We start from the raw sequence: 24172 nt of genomic DNA on the forward strand, positions 1-24172 counted from the left end.
TGGTTTTGTGGTTAAAACCTAGAATTGTAAGGAAAGGAAGCATTTCCTCTAAATTCTATTTAGTAAGTAGTAAAGGCTCTCCAGGTTTATGTTGAAAATTGACACATTATTGATCACCATTTATGACAAAATTGGACTGGAAGGTAGTACAGAAGCCTGCTATGAGGAACTGCCAGCTTAAGCAACTACTCTCAGAATTAAAAGGAGACTAGAATAATTGCTGTGGTCAGTCAGCTTTTTGGGTCTCCAGCTGATGAAGATCTACTTTATGGAAACTTAATCCAGTGAGTTATTCCTGTCCTTTGAAGGATTTTGTGCCATTATTTACTAAAACAATTAATGCCAATACACTTAAATCACCTGTGGCTAAGCACTCAGACACTGGTTGGACTGAACTGTCTTCCTTACTACATTCCTCTACTTTTATTAAGTCGAGTACAGTGGGCTGAACTTTTAATCCAGTAATTAAATCAATAAGGTGTGAGAAGAAATAAACACATAATGAAGATATAGGTGCTTGGGAGACGATGGAATTACGTAACCTGGTTTTATGGAGGAGTCTGAAAGGTGTTAGGAAAAGACATCCCTGAAAAGATGTCTTTCAAATTATTAGACAAATGCACAGATGACAGAAATGTTAAAATGAACAGTGCAGTATATAAAATACAGTATCAGCTAAAACAGTGCTAGGCTGCTAGCCTGTCTCCCTTACCAGTCCAACGTGGTATTTTCATAATGCAGTAAAGATGACCTATTTTACAGTTTCCTGTTTAGCTGCAGTTCATAATAATAGGTTCAGAAATGTTCAAAATGTTGAGTGGCCACAACAATTGTTTTAGTCCTTTTGTTATTCCCAAAGACCAAACTGGTACCCAGTGAAATACTTGTTAGGGCGTCACACATAGTGTAGTTCTGTGGAGACTGTTACATGAAGTGCCTCATGTGAATTCTGATCTACTTTCCCTTGTATGGAGATGAGACAGAGATAAGACAAGCTTGGAAGTTGGTCCCACCAGCAAAATGAAAAACTTCCATCCTTCTAAGGCCTACCTTCTTCCCCCTCCCCAACCAAAAAACCAGTTGCATGTTAGTTGATTGGTAGCATCAAGTTCTGGGTTTTTTATAATTGACAGGATAAAGTTCTTTTTTACAGGAATATTCTATAACACTAGAACTATGACAGCAGTATAAAAATGTAATTTGCTCTGAAAAATACCTTTTGTGTTGAAGGATGTGTTTGAAACTATTCTGATTTGCACATGCTGGACCAATGGTTAAATGTCATTTACACTTGGGGCTGTGGGGAATCCAGCAGGTAAAGTTGTCATTACCACTAGAATCTGTAACCTCTAGTTCTAGCCCTGGTAGAGCAAGAAGCATGTAGGTTAAAAAAATAAAATCAAACCAAACCAAAACAAAAAGATCAAAAGGCTTCTGCCATTAGAGTTGTCTACTGTTTTCTTCTTCAGGTCCTGATTGTCTGCAGTACAGGTTTGGCTGGGATTATGTTGCTGAATTACCAACGAGATTACACCATCTGGGTGCTGCCACTCATCATTGTCTGCCTCTTTGCATTCCTGGTTGCTCACTGCTTCCTGTCCATTTATGAAATGGTTGTCGATGTCCTTTTCTTGTGTTTTGCCATCGATACAAAATACAATGATGGGAGCCCTGGGAGGGAATTCTACATGGATAAAGTTCTCATGGTAAGTTTCCCCTTGGTCTCGTAAGTCTAAGGATATGGTTCCATAAAATGGGTATTTTGACAGTGGAATTAACTCACTAGCTGAGTTTAATATGGTAATTTTTTTTTTCCCTGGGTTACCTTGCTGTCTTGTTCATGGCTTGATCAGCCAACAGTGTGATCTGATGAGCATCAGATAAATAACGATGCTTCCTTCCCTTGGTGTCACTGGTATTGGCTTCTATTTGCTGGCTGTTAGATGAGCAGTCATCTTGCAGAATCATACTCTTGGGTATCATTTCTTGAAAATGATACAGTGCAGAATGGAAAGGAGCAAAACAAGGGGTAACAGCTTGGGTTTTGTACTTTCCTAAGAGGGACCTCTCCTGGGATGGGAAAGAGAAAAATATCAGAGTATTCTACCACACACACAGATAGTGACTACACTGGAATTTTTCTTCTTTCGGAAAGGCAGCCACCAGAATTTGACTGTCAGTCTGTCATGCACAGAAACAACAGGTTTTATGTTCTGTCCTGGAGCCTAGATGCTATGTCAAGGCCCTTTGCACAATTCAGTTCTTATTTGCTTGTTCCATCTTATTCCCTGTTCACTGTAGCTAGAGACCAAGATGTAAACGTTCTTCTGCTCAAGCCCTCCATTTTGTTGTCGAGTAGGTAATTTTCTTGACAATGTTTTTAAGTGGGTAGAATATGTCCCTGTAAAATGTACCCCCATGTGTAGGCTAGAGGAAGACCTCATGACTTCTTAGCATAACTTTTTTTTCTGATTACTTGTTGGAAAAGCATGCCAAGAACTTAACGTTAAATTTTTCATAAAACACTACAGAATCTAGAGTATATAATAAATAAAACGGTAGCTGATGGGTTGCTTTTTAGCATAGAATAAGAATAAAATGCAGCATGCTGTCTCGGAAAACAGCACAGATAAATCGTAAAAGCATTGTGGGTTTCTTTAGTCAGCAGTCAGTATCACAAAACACTGGCAGGTAAAGTTTACTGAAAGTTGCTACGGAATGCTTGCCTTTAAGGGAAAAAAATTACATAAAATTGAATTAGCACCTTTGCTAATCTTTGTGAACAGATGACTGTGATCCAGTGAAAAATTTAAGAGTTTGAATTGAGGGAAGTTAGAGAAATCAACAAGACCTTGCAAGTAATTATCTCCAAGTGCCTCTGTTTGATGGAGTTCTAATATCACACATAGTTCACAGGATAGGTTGTAATAACTGGGATCTCTGAGGTTTGGTTTTGTTTGTTTTGGGTTTTTTTGACAACCACCCTTCTACCTTCCTTCCCCATAAAGGAGGGCATTGTATGGTAAATGGAAAAGTTGTAACAGCACACGAGGCAAATACCTGTCTGGCTTCCAGAACTAAATGAGGGAGACCCTTATGGCTATTAAGCAGGCTTTTTTGATACCTTGTGGACAAGTCTGAGCAAGAGAAGTGGGAGGAACAAGTTGTGTTGACATTTTGAGCAGTTACATCTTGAAGTTTTGTCTTGAGATTTGATGTTTAGAGTCTGCGCTAAGAAAGCACTTTTCACTTCATTACTGTTTTCCAGGAGTTTGTGGAGAATAGTAGGAAATCTATGAAAGAAGCTGGCCGGGGAGGTGGAGCTGAGGGCAGAGAGCTAAAACCAATGGTAGGTGCAGATGAGGAGGTGGCGATCCTCCAAGAGTTTCACTTTTACTTCTTCTCCCTCTTTGTCTTTACTGACTGCACTTCTTCAGGAGAAGTTTTTGTTCTCTGTATCACTCAAGATGTTCTGCTTTTTCTGTTTGTGAGCTTGCCTATCACCTGGATGGCAGAGTTTTTGTCACAGCTGAGACCATCTCCTGTAAAAGTAAGATGAAAGGAACTGTGTCATATGAAACAAATGCAGTATTATTTCATTAGGATTAGTAGTGCATGCTTAGTGGTATACACAGACAGCCCCAATTGCCGAGTACTCTCAAAATAAGGTGGCTCTGGAACTCATTGGGCTGTTCTGGCTTTAATCCTCTTTTCAGCCCTGAGCTGAACAATTCTTGTTCATCTTGGGTTCACTGTAAAAGCCTGAAGAACACTACTGAGCACATCCATTGTTGCAAAGTAGGACCAGGCATCTAAAGCTCTCACCAAATTATTTTCTACAGTGCCAAGGAACTGGATACGGTGATTCCTTTCAACCTGCTCAAATGACATTTCTCCCAGTTGTTTGTTTTTATTGCCAACTACTTATGTTGCTTGTCTCTTGTGTGCTCTTTCCATCTCACACTGTCAGATACACAGACAGTGAACAATGCATCATTTATGCTTCTGCAGCCTGTTTTACTTATGGTGTGCCTGTTAGGAAGGCATTGCATGTCTGAGTAGCCTGGAATAAGGAACAGCTATACATGGTACAGATAACAGATAGGAGGATAAGTTTGGAAGGTGGAGAACTGAGAGCATATGATGGAGAGCCAGGCTGGGCAAGGTATGACTTGTCATCGTGCGATATGACTTTGTGAAATAGAATATTTTTCCATCATTACTTTCTCAGAGTATTTGGGGCCTAAGTTCCTTACTGTGGGGACAATTTTTTAACTTAATGGAATCTAAATAAGTGTATGCTAACAGTAGAATTTTTTTTTTTCAATGATGTATGTGAAGCCATGTTGCATGAGTACTTTTTGACCAAGCTGGAATGGGTTCCTGCTGTAGAGTGGATAGATGTGTAGCTTTGCGTGGTTTGCTATTTCATTATAGCATACTAGTTTCTAGATTTGCTTATGCCTAAATGCTGCTGTGTTTATCTAAAAAAAACTAATTCTATGCTCATTTACTGTTTTCTTCTGGGAGTAATTCTAGCTGTTCAAACAGACACTGATGTTGGGATTTTCAGAGTGGCACTGTAGATGTAAAGCTGCTGTTATAATGATTGAGAATTGGGTGTGCAAACCCTCTAGTCGCATGCACAAAAAATCTCAGTCCAAATTTTTATATTAACCTCTAATTCAAACAACTGGTTTACCTTAAGTGGTTTTCCGCTTGCGCTCTTGTCAGTGCTAGCACAGACTGCTACTTATACTTCTGTACTTGACTGCATAAAGCTTGGATGTTAAAACCTTTACTGACCCCATCTTGTAAAAGGGTAAAGCAAGTACTTGCAAGTCAAGAGTAGTCTTGCTCTTTTAGAAACTTGACTCTAGGTGCTTGAGCCTGGCACTGGCTGAAAGTCCTCTTGGGACTGCTGGAGAAGATGCTGAGCACTTGGGGCTCAGCCTGAGTGTCACCTGCTGAATTACTCCCAGTTCTGCTGCTCATGTGATTGTCTTGTTTGGAACTGATTGGGCCTTGTTTTCTCAAGTGGTCTTCCGTTTTTGGGTGTTCAGCTCCAGTTGAATAGATTCTGAAATAACTAGGATATCACTTCCTGACAAGGATGCGACACAGCAGTTACCTCCATGAAATTTCTGATACCTTTCCCCAAAGTACAGATAAAGGCCTCCATTACATCTGGAATAGGATCATTCATAAGTCTATTCTGTACTAGTAGCGCCTGTAGTCCCAAAATTGGGTGTCTGAAAAATAGATGAATTTTTTTTTTCTTCTTTTTTTGAAAATAGAGTCTATACTGTTTTACTTCATTCTCCTTGAAATGCAGGTATTTCTTAGACATGACAATTAGTTCTAAAAGTGAAATGCCCTAAGTGCAGCTGTATTTTAAATAGGTATTAATATCAGAGATGAGGAAACATTTTGGACCTTCTGTTCTTGTATCAAGGCACAAGAAAAAAAAAAACTTTTCACACTTCTTTCTTTATGGTTTCCAGTGACCCCTTTGACTCACTTTCTTCTTGTCCTTTGGCATTTGTCTAAGACTGTACTGTATGACTTTGTTTTCTAGGCCTCTGGAGCAAGTTCATCTTGAAACTAGCCAGCCATATTGGAACCCATTGACATTCCAAAACAGTATATATATACATATATACACACACATATATATATATATATAAAAATAAACAGCCAAAATCAGAGAAAAGGAACAGGGATTTAATACTTTTTTTAACAATTATTTTTGTGAAACATGTACTCTTTTCATACGGGTGGCTTTTACAAGCAGCTTTATCATTGTTCCATTTTTTAAATTATTCATTGTGGTCATGGAAATGTTGATTCTTATCTGCTTGTTATTTTACAATCTGGAGGAGGTATCACTGTAAAGATAATCTGAAATGATGACTGCGTTTAGAGACAGATTTCCCATGACACTGCTAATCTGCTAAGAGTTTTACTTGTTTAGTTTATTTAAATTTGCATTAAATTCAGGACAGTTACATGTAAGGAAAACCTTCAAATCAAGAAAATTCTCAAATTTAGTTTTTCAAAAGGTGGTTTCAGTAAGAGTTCATTCAGTTCGAATGGGTTTGTAAGCAGTCATTTTACTTTACAGCCCTGGCGGGGCACAGTTTTGTTTATCAGTATCAGATACCACAATAACCAACTCCTCAGGTATTCAGGTGTGTGGGAGCCCTTGCATCTCCTATTAAGCAGAAACTACAAAATGGGGACAGATAATTTTTATATGCAATTAACTTCCTGGTTTACCCTATTTATCCCTCATACCCATTGCCCTCTATCCTCCCACTGAGTTCAGTAGCTTCCTTCACACTTCAGCAGTGCTTCTTTGAAGGGTATGGATTCTCCATATGAGCAATTGAAATAACAGATTGTTAAAGCTCAGTCTTAGCCATACTCATGATTAATTCATGACTAAATACAACGATGCTGAGGATGGGAAGAGAAATGAACTGTACTACTGTACAAAAAAGTACTGTATGCTTCATTTCATTTAATGCCAGAGAGCTCTGGGAGGTGGAAGGGACCATTCCTTGCCTGTCGTTTCATCCATATTTGTATGTACTGTAGCGGGTGGCTAAAACAGGAAAGGGCAGAGAAACATTTCTTTGGAAGTGTAATTGCCAGGATAGTTACCTAAAGTTATCAAATAATTACAAGAGAACGTGCTCTTTTCTTCTTCTTGTTCTTATTATTATTATTATATACTTACATTTCTTTTCAGTCTGGAAGCTCACCAGATATGAATGCTACTGTTCAATTGTTCAGCATATTGTAATGGTAAATGCTTAAAAGTGTATTTGCTAAGAATTCATGATCTGTCTATGCTATATACTCCTTTTGTTACAATTTTTTTAAGAAAACTATTTTTGTTAATGTAAAGTTAATATTTCAGAGCAGAATTTTTAAACTTATTGCACTAAATAGAAGCTCTGTACAAATAAATAATGCCTCAATGGTTCGATCACTCCATTCAAGAAAATCTTTTGAAAGAGAAAAGCCCTTCTACAGAAGCTTTGTGATGGAGTGGAGGTATGTCTAGGTAGAGACATGCACAAGTCGTGTTATCAAGGTTTAATAAGTAAGAAGTTATCTGTGCTTCCTTTCAGAGAATCAGACTTCTAAATTGCTGCCGAAGGTTAAAAAAAAATATGTAGTATCATGTAGCTAACCAGTGCTCTTACCTTTTGGCAATAGTGAAATATTTCACTTCTGCTTCCAGAAGTCATTTGATAACTTAAATTTGTTTAGTTTTCTTTCAGTAAGCCAATTAAAAGGATTTACTCTTTTCATATCACAGAACCCAAACTATATGAAAGGTATGAAAATAAAAATACATTTAGAAATGATAGCTACTGGGGAGGCAGGGAGTCAGAATTATCCAATCCTGCAAGCACTTAGACACTCATTTAATGAACCATATCAGTAGCTCCACTGACATCAGGAGGGCTGTCTTAAGTATGGAAGTTGTTAAGTTACACATCCATTTAAGTGCTAACTGGACTAGAGCTTCAACCTAGGGGATTCAAACTGGAGCACTGGTGAGGCCTCAGTGCAGGTTAGAGGTCAGATTATGTAGAATAAGCATTGGAGCAGCCTTAAGTTCATGGAGAGGAGGCATTCCTGCTGTACCAGTGTCTAAGACAGCAGTGGCACTGAACACTGATATTCGTGTAGGTCAGTGGGGTTTAGCAACAGAAATTTAAAAACTAGCTTAGATGAATCCTGGAAACTGGATTCCAAAGCTAAGAGACTTACCGCATACCCAGTTGCTTCCAGAGAAACTAATTTCCACCTTGTTTGGAAGTTATTGGAGGTGTTTTGATTGAAGCCTTGGGTTCTGCTCATTTTGACAACAAATTTCTGCCATGACCAGTTCCACAAGTTTGTGTTCTCCGCTCACTGGAGGTCCTGGGTGGGGGCTTTTCTCTGTAATTGCAACTAGGACTGCAGTTGGAAACGAATTTTGTATTTTTATATGACTTGACTGTGCACCATTTTTATAGCAGTTTATCCTGTTTTAAAAATAAATTTGTTTTATTTACATGGTGTTTAAGAGATACAGGCAACACTTTTCTATGCGTAGTTGTAATGTTTAAGTGACAAATCTATATCATTACAAAGTTCTTAATAAAATCGTGTGCACCATTCTTGAGTGTATATCTGGCATGCACAGCTTTTCAGTCATGCCAAAAAGGCATTCCATCAACATGCAGGCTTTCCAGTGGCCCTTTAAAGCTTTTGAATGTCCTTGAAGTTCATTTGCAACCAAACTACAAGCTGCCCTCTTCCAGCTCTGTCTTGTGCAAGGAGATAAGCAGAAGACTGATGTCTGAAGAGACAACCTTTCAGGACAAACTTAGACTCTGCTTTCCTTCCCTAGTGGGGATAGTGGAGTGGGAGAACATTTGACATGTAAATACGTAGTTGGCAGTAGCGGTGCTGGGGTCTGCCAGTTGTGATGGATTAAGTACTTTCTTTGCCAGCTGGTTATTAAAGCCAGTATATGGACTGCTTTGTGGGAAGCAGTCTAGACTAACTAGAGAGTGATGCTGCACTGGGAGTAACACTGCAGGAGCAGCAAATGAGACAGCTGAGACAGAGAAATCATCTCCTTGCAAAGTCCACTGAAACAAGTAGTGCTTGAGGACTGGAGATTCAGGCTGGACAATTTGGGTTTCAAAACAAAGTCAATGGGATTACTGGTTCCCAGCATTTGGTTTCTGCAGACCATCTGCATCATAGCCTCTGATCAGCTAGGTTTCAAAGGAAAAAAGGCATGCCATTCTTTAAATGGTTTAATTTTTTTCCACATTATTTTACTCTCTACTTGGCAGTTGAGCAGCAGTGTGTCACCTTCATTGCTTCTTCCAGCCCTAGAGATTTTTTTTTTGTTCCTTTACTGCTCATTTCTGTATTGCTCTTTCAGCAATGGAGTGCCAAGTGGCAGAGAGTCAGCTCCCCTTTCTCCCACCGATCTTAGTACGTGCCTTCTCAGTTTCCGGAGGCAATGATGCAGGATATCACCTGGACTGAATAGGAGGGGGAGTTGAGTGCTGAGCTGAAGTTCTGAGGTGGATTTTTTTGTATGATATCACTCCATCACTGTGCTTGCTGTGGTTAGGAGTGCAGCTCATCACTTCTACAGTTTCAGTGCTGCTCCACAGCTAGACTAAACATATGGTATGGCCATCTTAGAATTGCATCTTCAGCCTTCCAGTAGCTTGTGTTCACACTCCCAGCTGCCAAAAACAGGATGGGGCTTTACGTGTGGCCTTAGCTTCACATGGTAACCCGAGGGCTTTCTGCATTAGGAAAGCATATCATAGAAGGGAGAACTTAAAGTCAAAAACCCAGTTACACGTTGTGGTAGGTTGATGCTGGCTGGCAGGTAAGCCCCTCCTCTGTTGCTTGCTCAGTAGCTCCAGCAGGATGGGAGAGAGCATTGGAAGGACAAAAGTGTTGAGGTAAAAGACAGTTCATTAAGTAAAGAAAAAAAGAAACCCAAGTGATGCAAAGGCAATCACTCACCACCTCCCACCAGCAGACCAATGCCCAGCCAATCTCAAGCAATGGCTACTTTGGAACCACACACACACATGCCAGTTTTATTGCTGAGTATGACATTATATGGTATAGAATATTTCTTCAGTCTGTTCAGGTCAGCTCTCCTGGCTGTGTGCCCTCCCACCCTCTTGCCCAATCCCAGTCTACTCTGCTGGGGTAGCAGAGTGAGAAACAGAGAAGGCCTTGACCCTGTGCAAGCACTGCTCAGCAACAGGTAAAACATTGTTGTGTTATCAACTCTGTTTTGGTCGCAAATCTAAAACACAGCACCATGCAGGCTGCTGTGAAGAAAATTAACTCCATCCCAGCCTAACCCAGTACAAAGGTCCACTTACCCAAGAGTTAATCCAAGACTTGCTCCCTGCGTTTCTGTACAGCACCTTCTCAGGGTGGTTACTTCTTTCTGAAAGGGCTTTTTTCGCAGCAGGCAATTAGCCTGCTCCACAGTGCTCCCTTTCATGGAGGGAGCAGGGGATGCTAGCTCTTACTCTTTCAGCACAAAATGGGGATATAAAGCAAAAATGAGCCCTTTCTGTATCAGTGTTCTGGCAATTGAGCAGCCAGTGTTGGAGACAACATACTTAATGTGCCCTCAGGGCATGCACTTTAGTGGTTTGCTCTGAGTGGTTATGATGTATTCTGTGAATGTATGTTATAGAGTCAGAATAAAATGCATGTAGCAGACATATACTTATCATCACCATCCAGTGATCATTTGGTTCTGAGTGCATCTTACACGCTGTATTGAGCATGGCACAGTCATTTTAAGAAACACTTTTAAGATCTAAAAGTAGATACCTAACAGCATCCCTGTTTTTTAAATCATGGCTTTGCCTGTGCAGATACTGTTTACTAAATCTAAACATCACTAGTCCATTGTTTCTTGAACAGCTTGCGTGTCACATTATCACCACAGAAATCCTATTTCATCTTTGTGGAAAAAAACCCCTTGCATTTCCCAAAACAAAACTCAACAGACTTATTTGAAGCATTTCTTGCACTCAGCTTGTTTGTTCGGATGATGGAAGTTTACTCTAAATATTTCATTTTTAAATGCTCTTTCAACTATTTCATCTCTGCTGTTATTTCCATCACATAACAAGAGATTATGGAGACTAGTGAATTTGTATTTCTTGTGTTCTGTAGCAAATACTGTTCTCAAGGTATTTTTTTTCTTTTATATTTAGAGAGGTGAGAGAAGAGATGGAACTTCTCTCTTGTGATGCAAGTCATGTATAAAAGGCAGAATTTCTGGTCTGGGATGGAGCTGTGATGTGTCTTGCAGTGTTTGCAAGCTGATGCAATCAAGCCAAAGCTCTTCAGAGACATTAGGATTATGAAAATATTTCTAGGGACAATAGGTAGCATGAATCCATCTAAATTTACCCATTTGGAGGCTAAACTATGGCATTCATTTGATGGAGATCTGTTAAAAGAGAACTAGCAGAGAACCAGCAAACACCATCAGATTCTACTCCCCTGTCTCACTGAGGTCAAGTCATCATATGTGAATATGATGAGCAGAATTTGGTGTTTTAAGCATTTGGTACTTTTCTACAGAAACATGGGACTCCCCTTAGAACCAAAGTTTCAAGAATTCAGAGCAAAAGTACCAGCTGACTATAGCAGAACTAGCCTAATTTCAGTAACTTTAGAGACAGCTCTGGCCTCTCTAAGTATGTGATGGAAGATGCTGGCAGCATAGGTGGCTACCATTCCTCAAGCACACCACCGCTTCCCTCTGGCTTGAGTGAAATAGGGGCAGCTAGGTAGTATTACAGGAAGGTTTTCTGAGATTAGGAAGCTGATTACTCCTGAAACCCAGCAGAAGTTGGGCACTGACTGGAGTTCCTACGAAAGTCATAATTTTTAACTCTCAAATAAATATTGCGTGTGCTCCAGTATTAGTATTGGTTGGGTCCCTCCCTGCTCAAACTGAAAAGGGAGAATATCTCTTACTAGAAAAACAGTGCCGCAGACAATGCGATAGTGTCTCCTAGGAGAGTGAGGGAGGAGGAAACAGAAAGGTGGTTTAGTTTCTAATGTAGGCTAGAAAGCAGCTGCCAGAAGTTAGGTGGATCCATGGAGAGCAGGATTTCACAGGTAGAAAATCTTCTGCAGGATCTTCACAGTAGTTAAGAAAATTCACATTCCAATTCACAGACATCTCACAGCAACATCCCCTGTGCCCTGCTTTTATTTTGCTCTGGAGCTCTTCCGAGCAAGAAAGAAGGTGGAATCCTATACCTATAGAAAGGAATTATTTCTATACGGTGGATTGTGTTGCTGATTATAGCAATTACCCCAAGGAAAAAGGAGAATCTTCTGAACAGATTTTAAAGGCTTGACTACTTGCATTCTCATAGTCCATCAAAGCTTCATCTGGAAACAGATTTTTCATCTTCTTTCACTCATACTTCTAACAGGGCAATCAAACCCCTGGACTGGCTTAGTGATTTACATTGAATCAAGATCAAATAAAAAGTGCTCCTTTTTCCAGTGGAATGCCACCTCCTTTTGGAATGGGGAAAGTAAATGTGACACTGTTTATTGTTGTCTTGAGAACTTGAAATGTTTTATACTGCAAGCTGTGAATGCAGGAAGAGAAGGGAAATTAACAGTGCTGATCTAATCTTAGATTTTCTGTGTAAACTGACATTGTGCCAGGATACTGATGCAAAACTGTATTTTAGTCTAAGAAATGTATAGATTTTTTTAATGTATCAAAATAAAGTTTTTCTTTTTAAGTAAGAAAAACTTGTTTGTCTTCCTTGTGGGGTGCTAAGCCCTGCTCTTCTTCTGAGGAATACTATCTCACATCCCCAAAAGCAAGCAGAGCCCATCCAAATCTTTGCTCAAGCCTTGCTTGCCCTGTGCCTGCTCTTTAGCTGAGTAGCTGCAGTAGTGCTGGGCATGCCTTCTTGGCTCTCTCACTGTCCTAGTGCTAAGAAAAGCCTTGTGATGCTAATGCTTTGCTGAGCTGCGTGGGGTGAATGGGGTTTTGTAAAGCAAAGGTGGGGTTTTTTTTGCTTGCTTTCTTCTCTCTAACCTTCTGCTCTTCAGCTTCTCTCCTGGGGATAGGAAACTGCCCCTTTAACTTTATGCCAACAGTTTCACCCGTCACCAGGTTCCTTGGCCTCCCTGATATGTAAGCTACAGGGTGTGTTGAAGGGTCAGTCTCACACAGAAGAGGTTGCTAAAGTCTTCACTGTGGAAATGGAGGTCGCCATCACACATGCACACAGTCCCTTGCTCATACCCAGGATGGAGGACTCTCAGGACTGCTAAGACTATCTGGAGCAGAGTGGCTAATAACGTATGCTTTGCCTTATAGGGACAGCTTAGGAGGAATGCAGAGTAGGGAGGGATGAAGGAAGTCTCATTATGTATTATGAGCTATGCAAACTGCACATCCCAGTGCAGCACCTCTTGTGGGGCCACCTCCTTGTTCTGCAAGGTCCTGTACGTGCTCCCTGCTCCCACAGCAGCATCCCCTTTCTGCAGAGCTGTTCTAACAAGATGGAATAGCTGAAGATGGATGGTGAATAGAAGCAATTAATAATAGCACCTGTGTAATCTTACTAGCAGAGGCATGTGGAGTTGCAAAGGCTCCTTCCTTTCTCCTCTCCCTCCCATGGACATAGCAAATTTCTGCTTTCTTTACTGCCATTTTTTTTAATACACTAATAAGCCAAGCTGAACCATGTTTTCTTGCTTGTATTACTCTTTACTGCAAACCATTTCAGTGCTGCATTTGCATAAGATGGTTTGCTTTATCTGGGAACCACTGCCACTTCTGAACCAGAGGCTGCAGCCGCTGTGGCAAATCACTAAATACAGTTAGGGTGAAAAGGACCAGCCAGCCCATCAGGCAGGACCTCTGCACACAGGCAGGTCCTGTGCTGTGGACCCAAGTGTTTTGCTGCATGTCTCAGTGTTTTGCTGTTCCTCTGAAGGTACGTTCCCTTGGCTTGTAGAGTCTTTTTCATGATTTATTAAGGGTGAAGCTGCTTGGCTAGATGGGTTTAGTTGCATGGAGCAAAAGAGTCTCCGGAGATGCCCTTCTTCATCAGCAGAGGTGTTAGGGGCAGGAGGTATGTCGTATAGAGGTTATGAAAACCCTGTTTGGTTTCCATTGGGTTTTGGCTGTGTCAGAACTGCAGAACAGGAGCTCTTTGACTCTCCTCACTGTCTCCAGCAGTAAGGGACTGAAGGGCTGTCTGGGGAGAGCAATGCTGATTCCCGTAGCCCTGAAACAAAAGTTTGGTGGCTTCCAGGAAAAAAAAAAGTGAAGGGCCTAAAGGTGGGCTGGGGACAGCTAGTGAGAGAAGCACATGCAGGGAGAACAGAATGGGACGTGGGACTTGAAGTGAAAAGAAAACCTGAGGACACTGGGATGGAGTGGGCAGGAAAACCCAGGAAGCTATTAGCAGGCGGGAAAGCAGGGACCTGGAGACAGAGGACTGGAGCTGCAAAAGCAGGATTTGTCCTTCAGCCACACAGTGGTTCCCACGGCCAAGACACGCTGCATGCAGTGATCATGTACCTCTGAACGCTAGCCTCAGGACCCGCTCCCTGGCATCGGTAATTGCAGAACAGCACAGGCAGACACCTCCTCATATCCCTGCTCCCTGAGCTGCCCTGCTCTCCCACCACAACTGAAGGACCAGTCTCCTTGCTTGCAGGACAGCACAGCTCCTTGGCTGCTGAAGGAGCTCTCCTGCCTCGTGTGGAGGATGGAGCCCTCTGTGTGCAACCCTTAGCATGCAGCAAACTGGCTTCTTCTCCGAGCCAGTGAGGCCAGATCCTGCGCTGCTGAAGTTTGGCACGGCTCCTTCCTCGCACTGGGGGCCACTGAGGAACTGACCCAGTTTTAGTCGCTGGTATTTAGATGTTTAATGAAGATTAGCTAGTGCCCAGGGAGAGATTATTTAGAATTTCTAATTACTATTTAAATTATGAATGTGTGAAATGGATGGAGCTTGCACTCCCCCACACAGAGCACCTAAAAAAGCTGTTTTTCTGACACCTACTGCCATAATCTCCATCTAATGCTCAGTCCTTGTTTACCTTAGATACACTAAAAATAACGTGGAAGAAAATCCAGCGCCAGTGCAGATTTTCTGAGACCCTTGCTAGAGCAGTCAAAGCTAGAAATAAAGCCTATGACAGAAGCTACTGAATTGTTTTATCTAGCTACCTCAGCTGACAGTAATCAAGAGGGAGACAAATAAATGGGTGAGCAGGTATTTCACACCACAGTGCTTTGAAGAAGAAATCACAGGCCTGAACCCTGTGCCCTGCCAAAAAAAAAAAAAAAAGTCTGCCACAGTCCCAGAAATAGCGATAAGATGTCCCTTGATTTTAATTACTTTTGTGACAGCTCTTAGCTGTATTCTAGTTTTAAATATTAAGTCCTGGAGGAATACAAACCTTGGGCAAAAAACATTCAGTAGGCATTGGCAATGCCAGACAGAGGCAGGGTGGTCTGGCCACCTCGCCTGATTGTAGGGCCCACCACATCCCCCCAGCTTTGCTCCGGGGGCTTACAGGTAAGAGAGGGACAGCTCAAAGATGTGGACACCCGCCTGGGGCCAACACACTGCTGCTCCACCGCAGACCTCCCCTGTAGCCTGGGGCTCATCACTTGCTGTCTTTGTGCCTCCCTTTCCCAGCTGATGCTGATGCCGTGAAGGTGAGTACATTAATAAAGATCAGTAGGCACTCGGATGCTGCAAGAGGAGGTACAAATGAAACAGGGGCAGGTAAGGCTATGTGGGAAGTTGGGATATAAAAATGCCTCTCTGCAGCTGCACAAGGCAGTGAATTGGGCAGAAGTTGCAGGGAAATAATACAGACATGGATACCTGAGACTCATCCCTCTTCTGATGCTTAAATATCTAAAAACTCAATAGTCTACTAGCAAACCCCCTCCAGTCCTTTAGTGGGCCTTGGTAGCTCATTACATACATGAAGTCATCCTGACTTCCTTTCACTGTAAGTCATCTTCTGATTTGTTTCCGACACTTTTGGTTTCAGTGAAAGCGTTCCTGGCTCAGGATGCAATTCAGTATCCAATGTTTTTCTGTGTTGGGATTCATTTCCCTGACTTTTCATCAACAGAAGGATGGAGCAGCAAGAATGGTAACAATGTCAGTCCCAGGGAAGGGGGGAGGGAGGGCTCAGAAGAGTATCTTGAGAGAACTCGGGGTTTTATTTTGGTTTTTAAGCCTCTGATAACTGGAAGCAAACCATGCATAAAGCACTCTATGACAGAACTGGATTGAAACAAGATGTCTCAAATCCCAGGCCAGGAACACCACCGCAAAAGGCTGCTTTCTGCAAGAAGGAAAAATTCACTTGTTAGAAGGCGCTGCTGGGTCCCTTCCAAACCTCTCCAAATTGCACTACCCCTAATGGCAACATCAAAACTTGACTTTAATACCTAACATTGGAACATTGCTAGAGACAGTAAAGGGATTTCAAAGCATGAGTTTGCTGCCTGTTTCATAAGGCGTGGGAGGAGGACTGCAGAGGACTGCCTCATTCTTGTGAGCACAGAAGTCCTGCTGCCTCCAGGCAAGGAGCACCACAGCTTGCTTTTGAAAGCTCTGGTGTTGCATCCATTCATTGTGAGACAACACGAGGACAAGAAACCTCAGAAGGGCCTGTATTGCATAACAGCAGGAGACCAGCCTGCCAGAAGAGCATCTAAGGTTCATGATGTTTATGATGAAGAGGAAGCTTGAGAGCTTTATCAGAATAGAATTTGCTCCCCAAAAAACCCAGCACAAGAGTGCGCAGGTCTGAATTTCCCAGAAGATGCACAGCTTGAAAAGCTATTAAGCTTCAGAAAGAAAGAATAATGAAGGAAATCTTGAATGAAGAATGTAGGAGAACTATATACAAACCTGACATTTATGTTCATATCATTGTGTTCATGGGCCAGGGCCCTCAACCTTCCTGTAATCATAATCTGGACTTACTTCAAGAACAGCACATAACAGGACAAATAAAAAGTGCCCATCGAGTTTTTGAGCCATGGGGGCAAGGCAACTGTTGCTCAAAGCAAGTTGAACATTTGATATGTGGCCACAAACTGCTTGGGCTCCAGAAGGCCCCCAGCCATGACACAGTGAAGAAAGTGGGAGGAAGGATGTCAACCGGGGTAAGTCCCAGCAATGGCAAAGCCTTGCTTAGTGTCCAGGCTGCAGAGCACCTTGTATTTGCACCTTGTAGCTATGCCCTCCCCTGTTGAGCTCTTGCAGATGTTTTCCAGCTAACCCTTCTGGAGGGATCAGGCTAGAAAGGCTAGTAACTACGGAAAAGGCAATGGAAAAGCCAATAAATGGAAAAGGCAATAAGCAGTAAATGACATGCCAGAATATGGAGACCCTCCTCAGGAGTGGGCTGCAGGAAATCTCAGAGGCTATCCAAGAGCATTACCCATGCCTTGCTTATTGGAGGGATGGCAGCAGTCTGTTTCTTTGCAGGGTGTGTATTTGTGCTTGCCTCCACCCATTATAGCTACCCTGGATGAACACAACTGCTGCTGCTGGCAATTAAAAAGAACTAGGTCGTCTTTGGCTAGAATTAAGCATTTGCATGGAGGTGTCTGGGAAAACTGTATGAAGACAGATGAACCGTTACAGTCTGAGGATCATTGGATTTGCAGCAGGCGGAGCTTCTGGAGAGACCTTCGCTTGAGTGTCTTACTTTTGTAAGGGGACAAAGCTGTCCTTGCTGCCTGTTCTGATAGAGAAACTGTTAAGAAGGTCTGGTAGGAAAGGATGCACCACTGCAGGCCAGGAAACACAGCATCTTGCTGTGATAGCGGTAACACAGCAGGCAAGTGGTACTGAGCATGTCACATATATGCAGATATACCTATGGTGTGCTTGTACAGGTTACCTAGCGGAAACTGAAGAAGTAGTCTACTCTTTGGAAAAAACCAGAAGCTGCTCCTGAGCCAAAGGGTATTTTTTGTATTAAAAAAGCCTAGACAAATACAAAATTTGTGTTTTCACTCTTCCAGATGAGTCCTGCCAAATCGCTCAGCTTAAGGGCACAGCTTAGCACAGGGCATAGGCAGCATCATGAGCCTGAACAGCAACAGCTTCATCTGCTATTCTCTTCCTTCCTTTGCAGTCACAATAATGAAATTCAGGGGGAATTAGAAGTATTCTGACTGCAGAGCCCATCCGCCAACCGTTGTAATTTGGCCATGAAATACAGAACCGTAGACTAGCAAGCACAATTAGCTAATAAGATCAGTGCTTCATCATAACCCGGTTTTGAATGGGCTGCTGATAGAGTAGTTTTGACACAAAAATAGCATCGCAGGAACTGCATATTCCCTGAAACTCATTGTGTGTTCAATTAAGCAACACTACAAAGAAGCCAGCAAGTTATTTTCATCACGGGCTGTCACCGGGAGGAATTTCTCTGCTGAACGCTGTGCTCAGACCTGTGCTGACGAGCAAATTTTCTGTGTCGTACCCTTCCCCCAAGCACAGCCAGGAGTGCATGGTTACAAATGCTTGCTGCGAAGGTTTTAGGCTGTCCACAGCTCCCCCTCACGGACCTCAGCTGGGAGAGGCGGTGCGGCTGTCCAGCTGCACGCTCGGGTCTGCAATATCCTCCATAAATAACTCCATTCGGTTATGCGTTGAGCCGTATTTATTCCTCTGGGGCACGATGGCCTCCTCTTTCCCCTGTGCATGAAGATCGGGAAACCGAACTGGCCGTGCTCGTCTCACTGCAGGCTATTTCAGTGAGCTCCTAGAAAATGGAGTTTGCTGGGGCTGCTGGATCTCACTAGCAGCTCAGAGCTCATTAAGGAATCTAATTTAATGCCCCAGCAATGTACAACTGCTTCCCACAGTGTGAGTGGATGCGTGGCACTCCCTGGGTTGGGAAGCCCCCCAGCAATGGTGCTTCCGCTAGCCTGACTGGAGAGTGAGTGCAGTGCTCTGAAAGGAAAGTGCAACATTTTTTTTCACCTCTAATTTCTCCTGTAAGAGTAAACTGCTCCCTTGTACATCTGTTCTAGGCCTCTAACAAACCAGCAAAGGGCAGTTTGTCTCCTGAGAGCCCAGGGCATGAAATCTTTCACCTCAAAAATAATCCTGGTGCAATGAAGTCTCCAATCTTCGAAGACACCTCCGGGACCAGCCCCAGTTCAGGACAGCCCTGTTCCGAGATGAGCTGTGGTGCTGCAGCTGGGCAGTGTGGCTTCAAACGACCCTTCCTGCGACCTCTTATCTCCATGCCCCCTCTGCCTTCTGAGCCTGCCCCGAGGGTGGTCTCCCTGCTGTGCGGTTTGCTATGCTCTTAGCCAAAGGACTATTGCCAGCTCGATGACCTTCTGACAGATGTTAACGGTGTGTGTCCCCCACCTCCCTCCCCCTCCAACAGGGGGTTGACTTGTGTGAGCGTTTGCCCGCCTGCAGCCTGTGGTCCAAGCACCCGGCGTGATTTCCGTGCTGGACGCAGCCAGCCTATGAGTGCCGCAAGGAACGTGAACAGATAAGAAGCTCACCTCTTGACTGGCCCAGCCCAGAGTCAGGAGATGGTGCACAAGGCACTGGCATTGCCGGTAACTGACCTCCCCCAGCTCCTGTCCTTGCTTCCCCCAGCTAGCTTATCAGAGTGTGACCCAATGCGACGCACCAGAGGTTATTGCTCTCTAAGAGGTAGCAGGAAATTAGCCTTGGGGGCAAAGGTGATCTGCTCCTTTGGTATTTCAGTCAAGGTAAATGCAGGACAGGGTCAGAACACCCATTTCACGCTCCCCAGCTTCTTGTGCTTAAGGAGAGTTACAGCTCATCGCGCCCAGCCGTACTGTGGTTTTTTGCTGCTGCCAGTCTTCTTTTGCTGTGCAGCCAGACTTCCCTGCAAGATATGGGAATTTAAGGAGTCAGATCCATCATCCATTGCTGCTCTCCTAAGGGGGCACGCAAACATATACAACACTGCCTTCACAGAGCTGCAGAAATGTAACTTTTAACCGTTTTATAATTTTATTCTTGTCCTTGCAGCTTATATCCCCTGCACCACCTTTTTTACCTCGCCTCAATCACTGCAGGCCTCTTTTTTTCTTTTCTTTGGGCAGGAGATCTTTGTGCCACAGGCAAAACTTAGTCTGTGCTTCTGCTGTCCATATGCTCAGCTGCTTTCCTTCTCCCCGTCTGCCTTAGATCCCTTCTCTTCTCCCACACTCTCACCCAAGCATTGTCCCTGTTGTACCTCCCTGTGATTCTCTGCTGTCCTCTGTGATTTTCCCAGATCAAGCCCTTGGCCCCAGCCTTGAACACCACGTGTGATCCCCACCTCTCCCCCACCCAAACCTTCCCTCCATGACACCTCTCTGCTCTTCCAGCTCAGACCTGAGGTGTCACACAGCCATGGCTGCTCACCCTGACTCTTGCTCCTGCAATCTGAGACAATGTTGCTCATCTTTCCCCCGATCTCTCTGTCCTTTGTCAAGCTAGATATTAAATTGGTCTGTCTCACAGTTTAAACATCCCTCAGGGAAAGAAAACGGACGCTGTCTCCATTCTGCAACTCTGGCTTGCCCCAATAACTTCAGTGAAGTTAGGCAGATGGACAACAGCTTCAAATCTCCGCTCTGCCTTTTACAAGATCAGTTGATGACCACGCAGTTCTGCTGCTATTTTAAGCCTTAATCTCCTTGTTCTGTAGCTAAATGCTGGCAACAGAGAACACGGATGTGTTGCTACCTCCTTGCACGTCCATGCTACAGTTCCTGTCTCTGTGTAGGTGGGCCATTGTGCAGTGCTTGGGAAACCAGGGGTCCCACTCCAATACAAAATGTTACTGTTGGAATTTCAATTGCACTTGCCTCTGCCCCCCCCCCTTAATTGCGCTACAAGCAGAGTGGAGAATAGAAATGCACTTTGAACTCTCACCCTACAATGATTTCAACAAGGATGCAAAGGCCTTACGCGTGGTGGTTTTCAACTTCATTCTTCAACTAGCATTTAAGTGAAAGTGCTAGATGCACGGTCCCTTGTTGGCACAGCACTCTGCGCATGGCAACACAACCACAAATACAAGCAGCAATCTGTTTACATTTCATTCAGATGCAGAGCCTAGACTCAGGTGTAAACAACCCTAAAGCTTTGTTTTAGAGTGTGTTTTGCCTTGGGTCCAGTTATAATTTAAATACCATAATTTATTTGAAGTGCTCTCTTTAAGAAGACAAGAATTTACGCACTCCACTCCTGCTCCAGTTCAGGTAACATGGGGAGAGTCGCATTTATGTCTGCAGGATTTCACTGCACTTTTCAACTGAAACCTGAGAGCACCCTAAAGTGACTAGTGTTTTCAGTACCTGGCATTTTTTAATTAAAACTTCCTTCAGTTAGTGACATTAGCAGAGCATAGTGCCATGTTTTGTTACCCACCTCTCCCCCGAGAGACCACAGCTGGCAGGTGGCAGACCCCCATGATCCTGGGCATACAGACCGACATACACACAAGCTCGTCTAATGGCAGGTGTGTCCCTGCAGCTGTTTCATGGTGTCCTCTTCTGCGCGGACCCTCAGCATCCCCTGGTGGGTGAGGGCTGTGGGGCACAGGGCCAGACACGCGTCTGCAACAGGAGGGACTGAGGGACCCTGGGGCACGAGTGGGGCCAGGGAGCACAGCAATGGGTGCTGCCGATACCCAGGTCTGGGGGTGTTGTGGGGATAAGGCACAAGCCCTGGGGTAATGCAGGTTGTTGCAAAGCCAGCAAAAGTGCTTGCAAATCCGCATCGCCCATGTCTCTGCCTTGTCTTTGCTCTTGAAATCTTTTACAAAGTTCTTCAAATGTCCCCAATGACTTCGGTAAACTCGATTTGCCTGAGCAAAACTGCAGCCACTTCAGAAGAGGACATGCCCCCAGAAGGATCTAGTAAAAAACACTGTTAATTATAAATGCCTGTCAGCGATCAGTGAGCTACCTATTTGGGCAGCTGGCCAGCAAATGGCAGGCCTTTCAAGCCAGGCACATCTAAACTGCATCAGCAGCAGGCAGCTGTTTCTATGAAGAAAGACGTGCACAATGTACAGATGTTTTCTCGAGGACCACGACAGCCTGCTTTCTATTTTAGGCCCCTGGCAACAGCTGCAGCCTTCTAGGGGAGCACGTTGTGGAGCTTCACTGTGGAACTTCACTGATCTGGGCAGCCATCCCACCCTGTGGAGGGAGCCGGCAGGCCATGATGGGCACGGGATGTCTCCAACTGGTTGCAGCACAGCTCATCCTGCCCCAGAGAGCCGGCAGGCACCGTGGTGAAGGAAAACAGGTCTGCTTGGCCACAGGTTGTGAATGAGGACTGGGTGCATCTCTTCCTTTGCAGGCGAGTGCTGGTGTTGTTGGGGTGGAGTTGGAGCTGGCTGTCCTTGGGAGGAAGGTGTGGGGCTGTCACCAGCTGCTCCTTCGCCTTTCAGACCATCTGCAGCCCCCAAGAGGACAGCCAGGATTGCCGTCCACACCACAGCCTCCAGCTCCATTGCGCCCAGGCTATGGTCTCTGTGTGCAAGAGCTTCCTCCTGTGCAAAGCCTTCAGACACCACCACCCTGTTCAGCAAACCAGCAGTAACCAGTGGATAAAAATGACTGGTCATGCACCACGTTTGGAGCTACAGCATTCCTGCTAGACACTGATCACAGGCAGGTAACCCACCGCTCTCCTCCAGCCAGGTACACTGACAAAGACACAGTTCCATCAGCTGGGTGTTTGCTGCCTGGAGCCCAGGCGACTTTCCTACCAGAACGCAGGGGCTTCATATAACCACATCTTTTGTGCTCAACAAGCTCTCAGTGGCAGACAACAGTAGATGCAGAGTGTGTGCTTGCCCTAGGGGAACAGGGCAAACCGGTCTGCAGAGCAAAAACAGGATTAGGAGGCCTTGAGCCCATTAAGAGGACAGTGGCTAATCCTCGCTATGAAGCAGCTTTAGGGAGTCTTGCATCCTCCATGGCGCACCCCACCATCCACCAGTGCTTACCTGCTGCCTAAAGGCAGGCATGGCAGCAACGGTGCCCCTGGCAGTAAAGCCTTTGCCCGCAATTTGCTTTGGGAACCTCTTAAAAGGAAAGGGGAGGTCCATGTAACAAGTTGGAAAAGTAGTATTCCCTAACTTTTAAGGGCCAGAGGAGCACAGCCAACCATACAGACCAGCGAAGTGCAGCCAGCCTTGAAAACCTCATTTTCCCAAGTGTGCTTGCTTTTATGCCATGTGAAAAAGTTCCCTTTCTTTGCTCTTTCTCCTGCTGCTGCTTCTGCTCCTCCCCAGTTTATCTCCTCACTCTGCCTGTCTTCTTTTTGCTCCTGGCTAGCTGCAGGGCTTCTCAAAATCTAGTTTTAAAATGTGAAGCGACTTCTGGACTGTGTGGCTCTGGGCCAAGCCTTCATAGGCGGTGGCTGAGAAAATGTACTTATTCACTGCTCTTTGACATGGGTCAAAGATTATTCCAATAGGCACTTCGGCATGAGAGGAGCAACTTCAGAAACTGACAAAATGATGTGATTTGAAGAACTCAGCCTTTATCTTCATGAATGGGTGACTCCTGAGCAATATAGTTAACTTTGTTTTTGCGTAATGGGTCTTTCATTTCTTTCCAGCAGCTCTCATGAACTCCCTTGGCTCTGCTTTGTTTGAGTGGTGTATATGGGTATATCCTACCTATATAGATATATTCTGTGCCCTGAAGAGTTTCTCCCTCTCTTGGGGGAGGGGGGGAGGAAATTCACAGTAGTTAAGCGAAATTGAAGGCCAAACTCAACTGAGAGGGGTCCTTTTGAACACAACAGAAAGAGCCAGCAGTAGGAGAACAAAGTTCACAGCGGGGCAGGGTCCCAGAAATGGCACAAGCTTGGTGCTGTGCCAAGGCACTGATGTGCTACCAGAGAGCTGGTACCAGCACAGGGCAATGGCCTGCCATTAACAGAACTGGTTTTACTGGGCTTGGATGCTCCCTTTTATTACTCCCACAGCTCATGCATTTTAATGTAAGGCCAGTTTCCTGGGATGGAGGATGGCTATTTTTTTTCAGTCATAGTTACCATGAGCTCTGTGACAATTTGTGACACTGGAAGTGGTATTTTCTGTAGGCTTAAGTGTACCCTAAATGTGCACAAGCCATCTCTGTTCGGTTTCCTCTGCAGCTACATACAGTTTTTATTATCTCCCTACTGATCCAAAGAAGACTACGACCCAGGGCACAGCTGCGAGTGTCTCTGTGATACTTCTGGCACCATGGCATGGGCTGGGACCCAGGGTGTTTAGGAGCCTGCCCCAAGGGAAATATGCTCTGACAGTGACGGACGGAGGAGCTGCCTTAAAATACAGGTGCGCAATAGTATGTACATGGGAGGGTCACACAGGGTAGCAATATTGAGAGTTTGAAACTTATGGATCTGGGACTAAGAAGTAGGAAAGAAAATAAATGTTGTGGGAGAATTTGTGGGAGAAATTGTGGGAGGACGAAGGAAACTGCACAAGACACAACTGTTGTAAGTTTACTAACTACACAAAGGCACAATTATTATGAGCTTGCTGA

The 24172-nt window shown here is 44.1% G+C and overlaps 1 protein-coding gene across 3 annotated transcripts in view; it reads left to right on the top strand.

The window, feature by feature from the left end:
- Window positions 1-9521, top strand: part of SLC44A1 (solute carrier family 44 member 1) — a 69527-nt gene extending 60006 nt beyond the window's left edge. Inside the window, exons 14-17 of one of the 3 annotated variants that reach the window (XM_030004402.2) lie at window positions 1470-1706; window positions 3269-3349; window positions 3493-3550; window positions 5579-9521. In XM_030004402.2, the coding sequence (XP_029860262.1) occupies window positions 1470-1706; window positions 3269-3349; window positions 3493-3550; window positions 5579-5631 (429 nt within the window). In that variant the 3' untranslated portion in view covers window positions 5632-9521. Of the gene's footprint in view, window positions 1-1469; window positions 1707-3268; window positions 3551-5578 lie in introns of all 3 variants that reach the window. The other 2 variants (XM_030004401.2, XM_030004404.2) reach the window with 2 other exon arrangements.
- The last annotated feature ends 14651 nt before the right edge of the window (window positions 9522-24172 follow it).

Source organism: Aquila chrysaetos, chromosome Z (assembly GCF_900496995.4).
Source record: "Aquila chrysaetos chrysaetos chromosome Z, bAquChr1.4, whole genome shotgun sequence".
Taxonomy (NCBI): domain Eukaryota; kingdom Metazoa; phylum Chordata; class Aves; order Accipitriformes; family Accipitridae; genus Aquila; species Aquila chrysaetos.